The sequence below is a fragment of the Sciurus vulgaris genome (genome assembly GCF_902686455.1).
Source record: "Sciurus vulgaris genome assembly, chromosome: 12".
Classification (NCBI taxonomy): domain Eukaryota; kingdom Metazoa; phylum Chordata; class Mammalia; order Rodentia; family Sciuridae; genus Sciurus; species Sciurus vulgaris.
The window spans coordinates 64,733,474-64,753,480 of NC_136473.1; the positions used below are offsets into that span (position 1 = coordinate 64,733,474).

Consider the following 20,007-nt stretch of genomic DNA (forward strand, 5'->3'; position numbering starts at 1 on the left):
CTTTCACAAAAAGTAGATGGCCTTTATAGGTTTCCTTTGGGAAGTATGTGAGTGCCTATAGTTCTTTGTGCTAACATTAAAAGAAACACCTTCTGTTTTTTACTCTCGGAGACACTCAGATCAATTTCTTTATTTAAAAAATCAGGATAAGGGGGGCCTGGGGATGTGGCTTAACCATAAAGTATTATCATGTGAGAAGCCCTGGGCTGGATCCCAAGCAATGCAAAAAAAAAAAAAAGTTGGGATAAGGAGCTGAAGGTATAGCTCAGCAGTAGAGCACTTGTCTAGTACAGTTGAGGGCCTGGGTTTGATTTCTAGCATCAGTAATAACAACAACAATAATAATAATGAATAAAAATTAAAATTTAAAAATTGGGATAAGACACTTTCGATATTGCATTTGCAACTATTTAATTGAACAATGTACGGAAAAGTACTTTTGAAAACAAAGTGCTTGCACAGGCCTATAATCCCAGCAACTCCAACTCGGCAGGTGCAAGTTCAAAGTCAGCCTCAACAACTTAGCAAGGCCCTAAGCAACTTGGTGAGACCCTCCCTATCTCAAAAAAAAAAAAAAAAAAAAAAAAAAAAAAAGAAAGAAAAGAGAAAAGGAAAGGAAAAGAAAAATTAAAAAGATAGCCTGTAATCTCAGTTCTTCAGGAGGCTGAGGCAGGAGGATTGCAAGTTTAAGGTCAGAAGGGCATAATTTAATGAGACAGGTTTCAAAAGGGAGGTGTGGGGAACGTAGGAATGTAGATCAGTGGTAAAGCTTCCTTGAGTTCAATCTCTAGTACCAAAAGCAAAACAAAATAAAACAAAAAAAGAAAGAAGGAAAGAAAAAAGAAAAAACAAAGTGCTTTATAGGAGAATCGGGTTATTCTATTTAATTTATGTACACATTCTATTCCATTTATTCCTTCAGCAAGTATCTATTAAGCACTTACTAAGTGCCAGGTACCATTCTAAATACTGGGTATATAAAATGGAATTAAATGAGATGCCAGATTCCCGTGTAATGTTCTCTTCTAGCAATTTGTACTTATTTCCCTCCTAGCATTTCCCCAATTTTCGTTAAATTGTTCAGTAATTAATTGCTTACAGTCTGTGTCAGTCACTAAAATTTCACTTTTACAGGGACAGGTACTTACTTCTTTTTTGTTCCAACAGCGCCTAGCATAGCTAGCGAAGAAAAGACACAAATATTTGTTGAATGGCTGAATGAACGAATGAGTGAAAAATGATGGAAACACGAGTATACCACAGTATAACCAGTACTATATTAGGCTTGCCTAGTACTATGGCCATTTTTAGTAGGAACATTCAAAAAATCAGACGAAGAGCTGATTTCCAGAAGAAAAATTAATCTTTTCAAAATACGTTACTGCCCATGCTTTGACTTTATTCCACGTACCTGCTCCTAGCTTAAAACATATTATATTCCCTGTGAAATAGCAATAGTAGGCCAGCATTAAGACTGGTTGAATGACTCAAAAGCCCAAGCAAAGTCCAATTAGATCAACTATGGCTGAAAGCCAGGATGAAGGAAAGCGTTCACTTGCCAGCGCAGAAACGGCACTGAAATCTTGCCCCAAGTCTACACGTCCACGTCTGGCTCGCCAGCGGCCCCGCCGGTCACGTGGCTTGGGCCGCACCGTCCCCAGGCAGTCCTGCGCGTGCGCAGTGCTCCGGGGCGGCAGCTCTAAGTGCGCTGACAGCTTCCGGTTTGTTTTCCCCGCCTCCTGCGTGGCTAGAGCTTTTAGGGCTTGGCGGTGGCCGCGGTGGGCTGGCGGGGCAGGGTGTGGTGAGGTAAAGTGAGTCCCCAAGCGGGGTTCCCCGCAGCCATGGCCTGTTCCATTGTCCAGTTCTGCTACTTCCAGGACCTCCAGGCCGCCCGGGACTTCCTCTTTCCTCACCTGCGGGAGGAGACCCCCAGCGGCGCCGTGCGGAGGGACCCCAGTAAGTGCCCCTCGCTTCGCAGCCTTCTTTCCCAGCCGCCCGCGGCCTGTGCTGTTCGCGTGCGGGTCCTTTACCCGCCCCGCGCCGCCTGCCCTGCCCTCTGGGCTCCCAGTTCGCAGCGCCTCCCGCCTTCCTCCTGGGACGACCCCCTGCCCGCCTGGTCTGAAAGCCTGGTCCGTCCTGGAGCGCCGGCGTTGTCTTCCTTCTTCCCCAGCTTTTCTTCGCACCTTCTCTGCCTTCTGGCCAAAAACTGCGTCTTGCTTCCTCTCACCTTTGCCTGTCACCGCTTCCCCACCCCCTCCTTCCCATTTCTAGCTTTCTCTCCGAGGATTTCCATTTCTCTCTTCCTCCATCCCGGTGTCCCCAGTTCCATACTACTTGCTCCGTGATTGTGTCCTCCCCATTCTTTGCCACATGTCAGCCCCCTACACTGGTATTGTGCCAACGCCCACTCTGCTCCATCCTTGGGACTGTGGCCTTTGCCACCTCCCCTTCCAGAAGTGTTTATCTTCCCCCACACTCTTCCTTCTTCCGCCCTTTTCTCATTTAGATTTAGAGCATAAATGACTGATTGACAAATGAGGGACTCTTAAGGTTGGTGAGTTAACTTCTTCTAAATAAGAAAAATAACCTGTTAGGAAGTGAGTCTACACTAAGAACTAAAATTACAGTGACATGACCAAGAAAAGCTGATATGCTTTATTGAGGTGAGAAACCTTCCACCTGTTATTGTCATCAATGTTAATAAGCCCTCCCCTTGCAGTCTGAAATCCCAAGGCTGGATTATTTGGTACCATATAGTTCCTCAGAATTTCTCTTTTTGGAAGGATGCATTTTGTGCTTATTGATTTTTGTTTTGTTTTGTTTTTGCCTTTTCTTTAGGAAGCATGTTACGAAGTGTGTGTTGTCAATTTGTGCTGCACTGGAATGATAATATAGGGCGCACTAAAAATACTCCTCTCCCTTTTCAAAATTTAGAAGATAACAAATCGAAAGTATGTATAAATGAATACTTACTCTGTGCCAATCATGGGTGCTACAAACCAATTAAGTTTTGTGGTTTCTGACTTCAAAAAGCTTATGGTTTATTGAGAAATACAAGTTGCTCCCATGCAGAGTGATTGAGAATATGAGGCACTCCCTTAAAGTGGTGATACTTAAGCCTATCTTTGGAATAGTGAAGGATTAAGGGGTAGTGATAACTTGTGCAGAGGAAGGAGGACTGAAATGGCATGCTATTTAGAGAATTAAGAAAAGCTAAATGGTCGTAGAGGCGGGTGTGAGAGGAAGAATGAGAGAGAAGAGGGTGTAATGCCAATAAGGAGCTAAATCATGAAGAAGATTTGTGAAAGTTATTGGATGCTTGTGAAAGACTAAGTGGAGAAATGACATGATCAGATTTGTACTTAAGGTAATCAGCATATCCTGTTGAATACCTGTAATGTGCTCTGGCAGCAGTATGGAGGAGAGATAAGAAGTTGGGAGGTTGTTCTAGTAATCCAGGCAAGAAGTCATGTGAGCCTGAACTAAGCCTTGACAGTTTGGGAGGAAGGATATATGGGAGGAGGTGGGATCTGCAGGACCTAGTGAAGATTTGACAATAGGTGTTGTAACTGGTGGAAGGGGGTTTAGGATGCCTTTGACTTGGGCAAGGGTACCTAAGAGAGAATGAAGGCATTTTAACCTTTCTAATTTGAAATGTTAGTGGTATGTCCAAGTGAAGAGTTCCATTTTATCTGTAGATATAGAAGTCTAAAACTTGGTAGGGAGTTGTGAGCCCAGAATATTAATTTGAGAGTTACCAGCAGAAATGTTAATTCAGTCTCAGGGATTATGTATATTGTGAAATGAACTGAGTACTGAAGATGTAACCTTAGAGGAATACTGAAGTTTAAGAGTCAGAAGTTACTGAGAAGGCATAGCAAAGAGAGGAAAATGAGGTGACAGTAATGTCCCAGAAGCTGAGAAAAGAGAGAATTTGATGAAGGTGAGTAGCACTCAGCAGTCTGCAAGCAGCAGAGGCCAGATAAGAATAGAAAAGCACTGCTGGACATGGTGGACACACCTCTGATCCCAGCGACTTGAGAGATGAAGCAGGAGGATCTCAAGCTTGACTCTGCCTCAAAAAAAAAATAAAATAAAATAAAAAGGACTGGGGATGTAGCTCAGTGGTAAATCCCCAGTATCAAAAAGAAAAAGTGCTTAATGGTTTTGGGAAATGGAAGGTAACAGGGACCTTAGGAAAGTTTCAGTGGAATAGTAAGGACGGAAAGCGTATTTATAAGATGTTGAGTAAAAACTGAAGTAGACTGTTTGATTTGGTTGTGAAGGATAATTGATGCAGGATTATAGACAGGGAATGAAGAGAAAAGGAACACATCTCTACTCCACTTCAGCTTCCCTGATCCAGGCCCCCATTTCCTCTCAACCTGAGTCATGGCACCTGTCTTCTAATAGATATTCCAGATTCCATTCTTGGCTTCTTCTGATTACTTTTCAATAGTAGTGAGAGTAAGCTTTTAAGACATAGTTTAATCACAGGATTCCTCTCTTTATAACCTTCTATGATTTTTGATTTTATTTAAAATAAAATTTACAGTGTTTACGTGGCTTATGAGGCCCTTGAGGCTCCCCCTCCTGCCACTTCTTGGACCTCATGCTCCTCTCCCCGTTGTCCTATCTGATACTTCAGACACCCTTTGTTGTTAAACTAGCTAAGCTCATTTGTGCCTGAGGCCTTTGCCCTTGCTGTTGACTGTGTCCTATATGCTTTTTGCACATCTTTGTCTGTTAGTTGCACCTTGTCACTGAAATCCCAACTTAAATGTCAAGTCCTGATGGCAACCTTTTCTGACCATCTAATCTAAAGCATTAGTCACAACAACCTCTCTTGCTCCTGTTTGTTGTTCTCACTCATATCATCCTGTTTGTTTTCATCACTAGGAATATTGTCCAAGATGGTGGCCGCTAGCCACGTATGGATTTTGAGCCCTTGAAATGTGACCAATGCAACTATGGAACTGAATTTTCAACTTTTCTTAATTTCAATTAATTTAAATAGACAAATGTGGCTAATGGCTATACTATTGTATGGCATAGTTATAAATATTAGAACTCAGTTTCAGACAGTTGAAATACTTGTCCAAATGTACACAGTGAAGAGTTGAAATAGGATATGAACTCAGTCAAGCCTGTTGAGGTTGTAATCACAACTTAACATTTAGATTAATTTTCACTATGTGTCTAGGTTTGCAACTAATTGAATTCATTACTCTTTTAATCAAATTCTTAGGTTTATGTAGGTATTGTGGCTACCATCAATTCATATAGAAAATAGACCCTCTTAACTGTTGAACATCTTCGTAAAACCTGTTATTTTAACCTGTGCAGAAATAATGCTTTCGTTTACAAATAAAAAAAAATCTGAAAAATAGCTTGTTTTTAGATAGTTTACTTGGAATTCTTGGAATGGCTAGGGCAATGGAATTCTGTAATCATCTCTGACCATTTTTATAAAGCATCAGGTTTTGTAAAGAGCTCTTCATTAAGAAAATCTGAACCTTTTATTACAGTGAAATTTTATGAAGTTAAATTATTCCTTTATTTGGAGATCATTTTGAGAGGCAATCTGAAAATAAATAGGAATTTCAAGGAAATTGAAACCTGAGTGTTCTTTAATTTTTTCATTCAGGTAATATTTACTGATTACCTGCTATGTACTAAGCACAAAATAAGTCTAAAAGTTCACAAAATGGATCCCTCTCAAGGAGTTTTCAGTTAATGAAAGGAGATAAATATGGAAAAAGAACAGAACAGTTATATTGTGATTTGGCACATGATGGGGAAGAATGAAAGAGTGTTGGTTCATTCTATTTTGGAAACCCAGGAAATTCTTCATACACGAGATGATATTTTCATTATTAATAGCTTAATAGATGCCCTTCAAGAGGAAAGAAGAAGACAAGGGATGTGAAATAGAATGGGGTTCAGAAAACTGCAGATAGTAAATGGTGGAGGAAGGGTAAGAGCTAAAACTGAAAAGGTCCTTGGAAGAGTTTAGATTTTATTCAGTAGCTGTCTTCAAGATGGAAATAGGAGTTCTTGGGATTACATGGAAATTTGCCAGGGGTTACTTGAGAACAGATGATTTTAAGTGAATTCTTTTCCACCTGTACTTGTGAAAGTGCCTACTTTCTCATCCTACCTTCTACCTTATTAAAGGAAGGCTCACCTCTCACACATTTCTAATCTTACTATTGTAAGATACTCCATAGTATTTAAAAAAAAAAAAGTAAATTCCTCCATCTCTAACACACCTTCAAATAATCACAAAAAAACTTTTTTCAATTCATATTCCTTCTTGCAGAGAAATTTTTGGACTGATAAAAATCTATATTACATTAAAATAGCCTTCTGTTGGTGGAAGTAGAATGGAAATAAGAATTCAAGTGGAAAAGAGAACTTTTAAAAACTGTTGAAAAGATGATATTTTTTAAATGGCTATTGATGGATATTATTTCCCTATAGTATTTAGAATCCACTGAATAAATTTTAAAAGGCACTACTTTTATTTTAAAATGTCCATGTTTGCAGTATGTCAGAAATTACCTCTTTAGTGCAAGGAATATATATTACTTAAAAATTTGGGGGTGGGAGGTGGGGCTGGCATGATGGCCCACACCTATAATTCTGTGACTCAAGAGACTGAGGCAGCAACCTAGTGAGATCTGTCTCAAAAAAAAAAAAAAAAAAAAAAAAATAGGCTGGGGGTGGATCATTCAGTCAATACACACACACACTGCTTGAGAATTTTATTTTTAATTTCATGTTATCCAATTTTTATCTCATGCATCTGCAACCTTTTTTTTTTGTTTGTTTTCTTGATTATATAATGTTGTTATCTTTCCATGCCTCTCTATATTATAACGTTATAGCCTTTTTTCCTAAGGGTTACATAGTACTCCAATGAAGACTCCACCAGGCTTCCTTGATCAATTTCCAATATTTTTGCTCTAAAAACATTTCTTTTTTTTTTTTTTTTTTTTTGCGGTCCTGGGGATTGAATCCAGGGCCTTGTGCTTGCAAGACAAAAACTCTACCAACTGAGCTATATCCCCAGCCCTAAGAACATTTCTTAAGTGTTTTTGTTGTTGTTGTTTTTCATACTGGGATTGAACTCAGGAGCAGTATACCACTAAGGTACATCTCCAGCTTTTTTTGTTTTTTGAGACAGGATCTTGATATGTTGCCCAGACTGACCTGAAATTAGCAACTTCCTGCCTTAGCCTCCCTAGTATCTGGGATTACAGGCATATTATGTGTACATGTTAGCCATAGCTGTCAAATTACTCTAAAATTAGGTTTTCAGATTCATTTCTATCCCATGATTTAAAAAAAAAAAATGCCTGTGTGCATGCATATTTGTTCTCATTGTTCAAAGTTGTTTTTTTAACTTGCTTTTCTGATGGATGAAAATGGTATATCATTGCTTTAATTTGTATTTTTTAAATTTAAGTAAAGTTGAGCATTTTAGATGTTTGTAGACCAAGTAGAGCTTATTTGCAAAAGTAACTGTTCACAACTTTTGCCAAAATTTTAATGCATTTTTTTACTTCTTTTTTTTTTTTTTTTTTTTTTTGGTACTGGGGATTGAACCCAGGTATGCTTAACCACTGAGCTACATCCCCAGTAAACCACACCCTTCTCTTTTCTCTTGAGACAGGGTGTCACTAAGTTGCTGAGACTGGTTTCAAACTTGCAATGCTCCTGCCTCAGCCTCCCAAGTTGCTGGGATTTGTAGGCATGTGCCACTGCACCTGGCTGACGTTTTCTATTATTTTAAAAGAATTTTAAGATATTTTAATTTTTCATTGATACATGGTAATTGTACATTTTGGGGATATAACGTGATATTTTAAGACATGCATGTATTACATAATGATCAGATCAGGATAATTGGTATATCCATCACCTCAGACTTTTATCATTTCTTTATGTTGGGAATATTGATAATCTAGAAAATTTTAAATTTACAGTTAATTGATATCAACCATTATTATCCTGCTGTGCTATAGAACCCTAGGAGTTATTCCTCTTATCCAGTTGTACTTCTGTACCCATTAACCATTCACTTTCCATTCCTCCTTCCCTTACCCTCTTCCTAGGCTCTGGTAACCACTATTCTACTCTATTCTATGAGATTAACTTCTTAGCTTTCACACGGAAGTGAGGGCATATGGTGTTTGTCTTTTTGTAGATTAACTTACTTATCATAATGTCCTCCAGTTCCATCTGTTGCTGCAAATGAGAAAATTTCATTTCTTATGACTAAATAATACTCTATTGTGTATATTTACCACATTTTCTTTATCCATTCATACATCAATAACTAACCTCTATTCTGTTTTCTATAATGGCCTTACTAATTCCCATCAACAGTATATTAGAGTTCCCTTTTCTTATTCCTTGCCAGCATTTGTTATTTTTTGTCTTTTAGATAATAGCTATCCTAACTGGAGCAAGAATGGCCATTTATAAATGTTCTTTTGAGGAATAACTATTTGCCTGTTTTTAAATTGGATTTTTAAATTATTTGGGTATTAGAGTTCTTACATATTCTTGCATATTAATCTCTAACTGAATGTATAGTTAGCAGATGCTATCTCCCACTCTATACATTGTCTTTTCACTCTGTTTTCTTTGCTGTGCTGAAGCTTTTTAGTATGACGTAATTTGTCCATTTTTGCTTTTGTTGCCAGTGCTTTTGGTATGCTATTCAAAAAAATCTTTTTCCAGATCAGTGTCCTAAAGTATTTCCCCTGTTTTCTTCTAGTAGTGTCATAGTTTCTGATCTTGTATTTAAATATTTGGTCCATTTTGAGTGACTGTCATATATGGTGTAGGTATAGGACTTTTTCTGTTGTTTTATAAAAACTCAAGCTATGCTTATATTTTACAAATATTAGTCTATCATTTACCTTAACTTTAATAATGAGACAGGTTTTAGATTTTATATAATCATCTCAGTCTTTTGCTTGTTACCTTCTGTTTCATATCCTTTGAAAGATCTTTCCAATCCTAAACTTATAAAATGTTAGATTTTTATGTAAATCACTTTTGTGTGTGTGTTGTGAAAGTGTGAAAGCTGAGATAGAGCCCTATCCTTATTTTTATTCCAAATGGATATGCAGTTGTTTCCACATAATTTATTAAATAATTCATCATCTCCCTACTAATTTCAGCTTTTTAGTTTGTTGTAATCCCATATGTCAACTTTTGCTTTTGCTACCATTCCCACATAGTAACTTCTCAGAAATGATGGCCTCTGTTTTTTAGACTTGCTTCTATTCCATTGATATATTTGCCAGTTCCTGCCAAACTACTCTTAATTTCAAAAGTGTACTCGAGATATATTCTTACATATTTTTCTTCCAAGTGAATTTTATAATTAATTTATTAATTTTTTTTTTCCCTCGGGGATCTGTTGATCTCAGGGCCTTACATGCTCTTGGCAGTTACCCTACTGTGGAGCTCTACACCCAATCCCCTAATTTATTAAGTTCTAAAAACAAAACCAAATTTATACTGAGATTTTGATGGGAATTGTTTTTATGGATTTGTTTTTGGTGCTAGGGATTGAACCCAGGGCCTTGTGCATACCAGGCAAAGACTCAACTCCTGAGCTACACACATTAAAAATTGTTTTAAGATTATAATTAATTTGAGAGAGGTTCATATTTTCCCAGCCTAGATAACTTTCCTTCAAGTGAAATTTATTGAGGTATATTTGACAGATAAGCATTTATATATATAAAAGATGTACAGCGTAATGATTTGATATACAGTTACATTTTGAAATGTTTTTATAATCAGACTACTGCATCCATTGCCTCATGTAATTAACCTCCTCTTTTGATGAAAAGAACACTTAAGATCTACTTTCAACACATTTCAAGTGTACAATAAGTCAGCCATAATCACCATGCTTTGCTATATATTATCCCTAGAAATTATTCATCTTATAGGTAAGATTTAGTACCATTTGATTAACCTCTCCCATTTCTCCCACTTTTCAGCCCCTGGTGATCACCATTTTACTCTATGTTCTATGAGTTCAGTGTTTTTATATTGTGCATATGTTAGGTCATAAAGTGTTCGGGTATTTTTATTTATACCTTTTGTGTTCTTTAACAATATTTTTTGCTTTTTGTATAAATCTTGCACCTTTCTTTAATATGTCTGAGTGACTAGGTACTTTATTAAATTTATTGTTATGGCTGAGGTCTCCTAAACTTATTCTAAAATTTTTTATTTTGATACAATTGGTCTAGGGCTGTAGTTCAGTGGTAAAGTGTTTGCCTAGAGTACACCCAGCTGCGGGTTCTATCCCTAGCTTGCAAACAAACAAAAATTCTTTAGTTGGTATAAGATAAATGCTGATATTTATACTTATACTTGGTTCTTTTTAATCAAGTCTAATTTTTCAAAAATTCCAATTAATAGGTTTTTATCTTCATTTTTTCTTTTGTCTTAGTTATTGAAGAATAATTCTAAAATTTTCTTTTTTTTAATTTGTTGTTTTCAGCAATACATGACAAAGTGTATTTTGACATATTATACATACATGGGGTACAACCCATTATAATTTTGATCCCATTCTTGTGGTTGAACATGATGTGGAGTTACACTGGTCATGTATTCATATATGAACATAGGAAAGTTAATCTGATTCATTCTGTCTTTCCTATTCCCATCCCCCCTCTCTTCCCTTCTATCCCCTTTGTCTAATCCAATGAACTTCTATACTTCCTCTCCCTACCCTCCCTTGTTTTGGGTTGGCATCCACATATCAGAGATAACATTTGACCCTTGGTTTTTTGGGACTGACTTTTCATCTTGCATGATATCCTCTAGTTCTCCATTAACTAGCAAATGCCATAATTTCATTTTTCTTTACAACTGGGTAATATTCCATTGTGTATATATGCCACATTTTCTTTATCCATTCATCTGTTGAAAGGCACCTAGGTTGATTCCAAAGCTTGTCTATTATAAATTGAGCTCCTGTAAACATTAATGTGACTGCATCACTATAGTATGCAGATTTTAAGTTCTTTGTGTATAAGACAAGGAGGAGATAACTAGGTCAAATGGAGGTTCCATTCCAAGTTTTCTAAGGAATCTCCATACTGCTTTCCATAGTGGCTCCTGTTTATAGTCCCACCAGCAATGTATGAGTGAACCTTTTTTCCCACATCCTCGTCAACATTTATTGTTCCTTGTATTCTTGATAATTGCCAGTCTTACTGGTTTGAGATGGAATCTCAGCGTAGTTTTAATTTGCATTTCTCTAATTGCTAGAAATGTTGATTATTTTTTCATGTATTTGTTGACCATTTGTATTTCTTCTTCTGTTCAGTTCCTTTACCTATTTATTGATTGGGTTATTTGTTTTTTTGTTATGTTTTTTGAGTTCTTTATATATCCTGGAGATTAATGCTCTAAGGTGCAGATCGTAAAGATTTTCTCCCATTCTGTCCATGTTCTTGTTTCCTTTGCTGTGAAGCTTTTTAGTTTAATCCAATTCCATTTATTGATTCTTGATTTAACTTCTTATGTATTAGGAGTCTTATTGAGGAAGTCTGTTCCTGAGCCAATATGATGGAGAATTGGGCCTACTCTTTCTTCTAGTATGTGCAGAGTCTCTGGTCCTTGATCCACTTTGAGTTGAGTTTTGTTCAGGGTGAGATATAGGGGTTCAATTTCAATCTAGTACATATGAATTTCCAGTTTTCCCAGCACCATTTGTTGAAGAGTCTATCTTTTCTCCAAAGTATGTTTATGGCTCTTTTGTCTAATATGAGATAACTGTATTTATGTGAATATGTCTCTGTGTCTTCTGTCCCATTGTTCTTCAGTTCTTTTTTTGTGCCAATACTGTGTGGTTGTTGTTAAAATAGATCAGTAGTATAATTTCAGGTCTGCTGTTGTGATGCCTCCTGCTTCACTTTTCTACTGAGAATTGCTTTGGCTGTTGTAGGCCTCTTATTTTTCCAAATGAATTTCACAGCTGCTTTTTGATTTTTATTGCTGGTTGGTTTTTTGCTGCATTGGTTTTAGAGAGTATATATGTTTCTGCTTTTTGGATGTTGTGTAAAGGTTTGCTTTTGACAGTAATGTAAACAATATTTGTGAATATACTTTGGACATAAGAAAACACTACTTGTTATAGGGGACCTAAGTATTTTGTATATAGCTTTATAGAATTGACCTCTAAAAAAGCTCCTTATTGTATTGCTTTTTAATGTGTTATCCTAATAGATACTGTGATCAGGGTTAAAATTACCAGTGACAACATCATACTGAATTCAAAAGACTGTCTAAAATAACTTACATGGTACTGAAGATGAGTGCTCTGGCAAATCCTTAGATGATTCAAAAAGTAGATAGAAATGGTCCTGCCTAGGTTTAATCCTACTTCTGCCTCTTTTCAGTTGTGTGACCTTGAGTGAGTTGTATAATTTTTTGCTTTAGAAATCCTGTCCGTAAAATGGAAATAACAGTAGTTCATACTTTACAGGGAACATTGTAGTGCTTAGAACAGTGTTTTGCATGTCATAAATGCCCTTTAAGTATATTTTTATAATACTTACAAGGTTATTGATGCTGAAGGTGCATATGAAAGGGTTTCATTTGCTGAAATATGAAAATGAATAAAGCAAGAATATTTCTAAGCTAATGTCACTGGGATTTGGAAGATTTTTGTCTTTAATGCCCTATGATGTATGACATAATTAAATGTCACACATAGATATTTGAGTGTCATTAAGTGCTTGAATTTATAATGTATTATGTTCAGATTGCCCTAAAAAAATTTTTTTTTTAAATATTTTTTGGAAACATAAATGATTGCTTTATATCTGAATTCACCTTTTCTTTACTCATTTTAAAAATAATAGTTCTTAAAACTATTTAGCACATGGAAAATAGTTTATAAAGTAAAAAAAATCTATACAGTTTAATGTTATAAGGAATTACTTGTAATTTCAAAGAAGTTGGAAATAATACCTGCTACTGGAGGGTTGATTAATTTAATTGATATGGCAAAATAAGGAGCCATGCAAAATAATGACCTACATCTGTATTAGTTGCACAGAATCCCTGTATTTTAGAGTATGTGACTAACTTTTCCCTCTAGTTTGCAGTTTTTGATAATGTCAGGCTTGTGTTGTATTTGCCTGTTGTCTCTATATTCTGCCCTAAACAGGGAGCCATTTTAATTTTAGACCAGGGAATAAGAAATATGTTCATTGTATCTTCAGCAGTGGTGCACAACTGAGTGTAGTAGGGACTTAATGAATGAATGCATATTGTTTGTTGGATTGTGCTTGAGTTGGATGTATGTCCTTGTTTTAGAAATGCTAACTGGATTAAAACACAGTGATAAATATGCTGTTTACATTTTTTTCTTTATTACATGTCCAAAAATGATGTTTCAGGTTCCATGTGCTATTGTTAAAATTACCATGCTTTCTCTTTGTGTACTTAAAACAAAAACGAAACTGTAAATAGCAACCTTAGGCTAGTTTAGGTGCTGGGGAGGTAGCTTTGTAGTAGCGTGCTTGCCTAGCACGTGTAACACACTTCAAAACAAAACAAAAAGATGAGACTGGTATAGGAAGGATTTAATTTAAATATAAAGAAAGAATCTCACAGGGAAAGTAGTTGAATATTAGGGTTAAGGAAAGAAGATATAGAATTGGTTTCCCTAAAATATCAGAAATTAACTTTAGTTAGCAAATTAGTTTTAGTTTTATTTACTTTCACCCTTTTTTCCTAATGGCCCACCCTCCTTTTTTTCTGTTGCTTTGAATATTAAAAAAAAAAAAAAAATTACTGATATCTAAGTATAAGACTGTGAGATTGTAATAAAGATATAAAAAATATGTAAGTTCTTCTTAATATACATTATATATTATTTCTCTTTAGTTACTGATTGCCTTTGAAAAACAAATAGAATAAAACCTATGAAATTTTTTAAGGTCTTGCCTCATCTTCTACAGGCCACAGGAGAAATCTGTGTATTTGGATTTCTTTGGAATGAAACCTCAGTAAATAAGATTCAGTGATCTAAGATTGAACCAAATCTGCTCTACCAAAAAAAAAAAAAAGGAAAGAAATTTTGTTAGGTCTATAGATTTGGGGGTAGGAGGAGTTTTTTTTTTTTTTTTTTTTTTTTTTTTTTTTTTTTTATAAAAGTGCATCTAAAGATTTCTTAGGTTTTTTGGGCAAAGGGAGCATGTTTACTTTTATGAACTTTTTAGAGCAATCTTACCTTAGGCCAAGGAAGATGTGCTATATTTCTGCTTTAAGATTAATTTTTGGTTCTGTCATTTTATGAATTGACTGTCAGGATGTGTTTCTTTATGGTATAAGAAGTCATTTGTGAACAGGAGTCATTGGAATCCTGGAATTGAAAAAGATGTAATCTGATTTAATCATGATGCTTCGAAAGAAATTAACCCCTGCTTATTGAAAATGGGATAACCTGGCTGAGGTTGTGGCTCAGTGGTAGAGCACTTGCCTAGCATGTATGAGGCAATGGGTTCGATCCTCAGCACCACATAAAAATAAATAAATAAAATTAAAATATTGTGTCCATCTACAACTAATATATATATAATATATATATATATATATATATATAAAGAGGGCTTTAAAGAAAATGGGATAACCTTCTTTCTTTAGTGGTTTTGTTGTTGTTTCTGTTTTTGTTTTTGGTACCAGGTATTGAACCCAGGGGTGCTCCACCTCTGAGCCAGTCCTTTTCTTATTTTTTTTATCTTGAGATAGGGTCTTGCTAAGTTGCTGAGACTGTTTTTTTATTATTATTATTTTTTTGTTGTAGATGGACGTGATATCTTTATTTATTTTTATATGGTGCTGAGAATAGAACCCAGTGCTGCACACATGCTAGGCAAGTGCTATACTGCTGAGCCACTCAGCCCCTTGGGACTGGTTTTGAACTCACAATCCTCCTGCCTCAGCCACCTGAGCTGCTGAGATTGCAGGCATGTGCCACCTCACCTGGCACCTTCCTGCTGCATATTTTTATAGTGCTGAGGGATGAAAAATTTTCCCATTTTCCATTCTCTATAAATAGATAAAAGCTAATAATTCTGAAACAACTTCCTTATTTATTTTTGTTGTTGTTGCTTACTTATTATTGCTGGGTGCTGCTTTCCATATGGTAGGCAAGAAGAACTTAGTAAAATTTGAATTACTCAGAATTATATATAAGATGTAGGTTCTAAAGGTTCTTACTTTTTATGGAAACAAGTACATTATCTCTTTTTTTTTTCCTGCCTCAGAGGAACAGAAATGAATTTGCTTCTGTGCTGAAAGATCTTTTATGAGACCATGGAAATTAAATTAAGTTTTCCTTTTCCTACCATTTAATGGATTCAGTTTCTTATTTAGTTTTTGATCTTGACATACTCATACAAATACAATGAAATTAATTGTCCACTTTTAGAATTCAATTTCCTATCTAGCTTCAGGTTCTTGTTAAAATGAAAAACACACTCAACTGATGGGGACAGACTATTCAGAAACATATTAGAATAATGTATTTTGGGAATTAAATAGAGCTATGGAAAGCAGAGTTGAATTTCTTATTTAGGCTTTTGTTAGTAGACTAAGAAATTTATTCATTGGATATAACCCCTAAATAAGACAACTACAAATTTGTTTTAATGATCGAAATAAAATGTTTTCTCTGTGGTTCAAAGGTTTCATTTATCAAGTGAGATATGGAACAGTTTTTATGCTAGTATAATCTAATCTTTTTAGGGAAAAAAATTCTCTCCAGAGGGAAATGGTGGTTACAGTTTACATTTTGAAGTCATTGGTTTAATTCTTTCAAGCAAAACATTTATCTTGATAAGAGTAAGAACAGGGCTGGGGAAATAGCTCAGTCGGTAGAGTGCTTGCCTTGCAAGAATAAGGCCCTGGGTTCGATCCCCAGCACCCCCTCTCCCCCAAAAAAAGAGTAAGAACAAGCACTTATGGTTATGTTATCAGTTATTCTAGATAATTCAAGATCATCCTGTTCAGTGATGAATATTAAAAAAAAGTTAAAGATTAAAAAGCCAGGTTAGTAACCAGTGAGGAAGGAGTTATTTTTTGTCAATATTATTTATGACTTCCTCTTGCTCCTATTTATTTCTCTTCGTGACCTAGAAGTTATGACTCATGACGTGGTGTGAGACAGGAGAGAAGGATAATTTCAGCAACTGAGGTATAAAAAAACATTTTAAGCTGGCAGACTTATTGAATGACTCAAATTGAATCCTCAGTGAAATCCTTGATTTTTCTGTGAATTTTAAAGGGAAAAAAAATGGCTCAGAATAAGTGAAAAGAATAAATTTTAAAGGAAATTCACTCTTCAAAAAAGCCTTGCAAGGGGAAAATTAAATTTCAAAACTGAGCAGGTAGTGTCTTATGTGCCCAGAAATATTTATTTTATCAGTAGTGTGTACAGAAGATGAAATAAGAAAGCCCAGTTAAAACAAGAACTTTTGAAATATTTTGCTTATAGTTGGAATACTGTCTTGATGTAATATTATTTTTTCATTTTTAAAATTTTTTTTCATACATGTATATAGGGAATAATGTCTGTCTCATTCTACCATCCTTCCCATCCCTACTGCCCTACCTCTACCAGTACTGGATACTCTGCATAATCCAAAGTTCCTTCATTCTTCTTTACCCATCCCCCACTATGGATCAGCATCTGCTTATCAGAGAAAACATTGGGTCTTTGGTTTTTTGGAATTGGCTTATTTCACCTAGCATTCCATCCATTTACCTGCAAATGCCATAATTTCATTCTTCTTTTAAACTGAGTAATATTCCATTGTATATATTTTCTTTATCCATTCATCTTTTGAAGGGCATCTAGTTTGGTTCCATAGTTTAGCTATTGTGAATTGAGCTGGTATAAACATTGATGTGGCTGCTTTGCTATAGTATGTTGATTTTAAGTTCTTTTGGGTAGTATTAGCAGCTTTATTCACCATTGGCAAAAGAATATTTAAATAATAGAGTACAGACATAACTTGAGAATAATGTGATCTTCTCTTCTTTATGGTATGGTGTTTATATGGGAACCCTGTGGCTTTGTAATTGTTTTTTCTACTCTAACAAGAAATTAGATTGTTGAAAACCACAAGGTAATGGAGTTAGCATATTGGTTTTCCATTATTGACATAGGATCATTTATTAGTCATTATACAAATTTTGTTTTGAAATGTTAAATATACATTGTGAATGTGTGGTGTCTGTGTGAAACGTAAAGATCCTTTAATCCATGTCAAACTATCTTCTTTGAAGTAGATTTCCAAAGAATCTTTTCTTATGTAATCAAATTTTGCCACTTAGACTGGAATTAAAATGAAAATACTTTATTTTCTCTTTTTTCTTATTAAAAACTAAAGCTAGGATTTGGTGCTTTTTAACTGTTTTGTCTCACTAATTAAAATGGAGTGGAATAGAATTGTCAGTATTATAGTGTTACATAGAAAAGTTGATTGAAAAAAGATGGTTTTGATTCTGGATGTGAAGTTCTGTGTGTGTGATATATATATATATATATATATAATTTTTTAAAAAATAGCTTTATTATTTTACATTTCTATTGAAATGGAAAAGGTTTAGGATCAATAACTGATTTGTTCATTATCTTTATAAATATTAATTTAGTCCCACTTGCTTTTATGAAAGTATACAGGAAAGCATTTGGGTAACAATGTAATGTTCAAAGACAAATTATTGAGCAGATATTAAGTTCTAAATAAGGAACACAATCAAATGCTGCAGTTTCACAAGAAGGAAAGATCATGGTAGATACAAGAAGACTTCTTGAAGGATTAATCTGAGATGTTGGATCTGGAGAGGCAGAGGCAAAAGGGAAGGCATTTGGTTGATGTGTACAGAATAGGCAAAGGTAGAGAGGAAGAATGAGAGTGCTATATTTGAAGAATAATAATTATAACGTGTTACGGCATTTCTGTCCCTAGTGCTTTGCAGAGACTAACTCTCTGAGGTAGATAGTCATTAAGTTCATTTCGCTAAAGAGTAAGCTAAAGCGGTAAGAAATTAAGATCATATAACTTTGTAGAGATAAAACTGGACATCCAACCCAAGCAACCTTATATCAGAGACCTGATTGTTGCTCTAGACCTGTGCTGTCTTATACCATAGTTACATACACTTGAGCATTGAGAATGTAGCAGGTATAAATCCAGATATATTCTAAGTGTAAAATACATGTTGGATTTCCAAGACTGAATATGAATAAAGAATTTTAAAATATCTCATGAATGAGTTAATTGATTCATGATTATGTACATTGGTTATATAGAAATGATAATATTCAGGTAATGTTAAGTAATATATAATGTTAATTTTATCAGTTTCTTTTTTTGTTTTTATGGTGGTTACTGGTTAATTTAAAATCAAATGTGTGGCTCATATTAAATTTCTTTTAGACCTCACTGTTGAAGACTGCCCACCAATGAGGGACAGTGCAACTAGAGTGAAAGAATTGAGAAAAGGGTGATGGTAGGCAAAGGTATAAAAGATATTTAGGATCAGATTAGACTGACACTTTATTTGTCCTTAAAATTAATGTTCCTTAAAGTGTGATCCATGTACCATCTGCCTTAGATTTGTGGGTTGGGGAAGGTTGGTTAATGCAGTTTCCTAGACACAGACCTCTTTAAACAACCCCTAAGAGTGGGACCATCTCTAAACTTTCTGTCATCCCTAACTCATTATTTTAATTTCTTTTTTGCTGAGGTTTTCAGGCTACCTGTAGATGGAGATTTGCAGAAGAAACTATAATTCTGGTTTTATCAAGACAATGAATATGAATGCCATTTTCTCAATATCTGCCTTGATTTTTATTCCTTTGGACTTCAATAAAAAGAATGGCATACAAAGGCAGTTGATAATAGTATTTAAAGAACTGCCTTTTGGAGATGGAGTGATTGCTACTTCTTTAATAAATAGGCAAAAACAATTAAATTATCCTATAATTTGTAGTCTAGTCTTTGAAATGAGCACCACAATAGCTCACTGAGCAAACTGGGTAATTGCCAATGGCTGTTATATGATGATTAGTGGTGTTTGGTTGTAATCTTTACACTGAACTCGGACCGTCCAAAAGAAGTTGCCTGTCCTGGTGTCCTTGTTCTGTACTACACTTGGTCGCACTGATTTATCTCTTAAATTATACCAGGTTTTATTTAGGACTTTCAGATTACTCTGGTCTATATTGATTTCTTTATTCTCCTAAGAGACAATCATGATAAACTATCTTAAACTTTTCTTTATAGTAATTGATAATAAGGAAGTTAGTCTTATTTCTTCATGATTACAAGGAATTTATAGATCTGAGGGTCTTACAGTAATGTTCTATGTTAACCTAAAACAGTGCACAGTTCTCAAATTTATTTTCAACTATTAACTTTGGTTACTATAACTGTGATCAGTGATCAGTTGAGAAACACTACTAATAGTCTCTGGAAGAGCACTGACCTTCATGGGTAGATTATCAGATTATCAGAAGAAGAAACTGCCTGAATACAATTCTTTACATGAATGACATCTTTATTAGCTTTTATCAACTATTTTTTCCAATATAAACCATACCCTCCGCCCCATCTATGTGGTTGAATTGCTTGCACAATTTGAAGGCATAAGGAATAACTTTGGTAAAGTGCTAGGATGCTAACACTTTTGTTTTTGTACTGGGAATTGAACCCAGGGGCACTTAACCACTGAGCCCCAGCCCCTGCCCATTTTTTTTTTTTTTTTTCATATTTATTTAGAAACAGGGTCTTGCTGAGTTGCTCAGGGCCTTGCTAAATTTGCTAAGGCTGGTCTCAACTTACAGACCTCCTGCCTCAGCCTCCCAAGCCGCTGGGATTACAGGTTTGCATCACTACACCTAACGGCTTCTAACACTTTTTAACAGTTAACGGTAAC

At 35.3% G+C, this 20,007-nt stretch overlaps 1 protein-coding gene across 2 annotated transcripts in view; it reads left to right on the plus strand.

Annotated features, from left to right (window-relative positions):
- The first annotated feature begins 1,700 nt into the window (after positions 1–1,700).
- Positions 1,701–20,007, plus strand: part of RAB3GAP2 (RAB3 GTPase activating non-catalytic protein subunit 2) — a 94,324-nt gene continuing 76,017 nt past the window's right edge. The window contains exon 1 of one of the 2 annotated variants that reach the window (XM_079107450.1): positions 1,701–1,956. In XM_079107450.1, coding sequence (XP_078963576.1) covers positions 1,842–1,956 — 115 coding nt within the window. In that variant the 5' untranslated portion in view covers positions 1,701–1,841. The remainder of the gene's footprint in view (positions 1,957–20,007) is intronic. The other variant, XM_079107449.1, reaches the window with a different exon arrangement.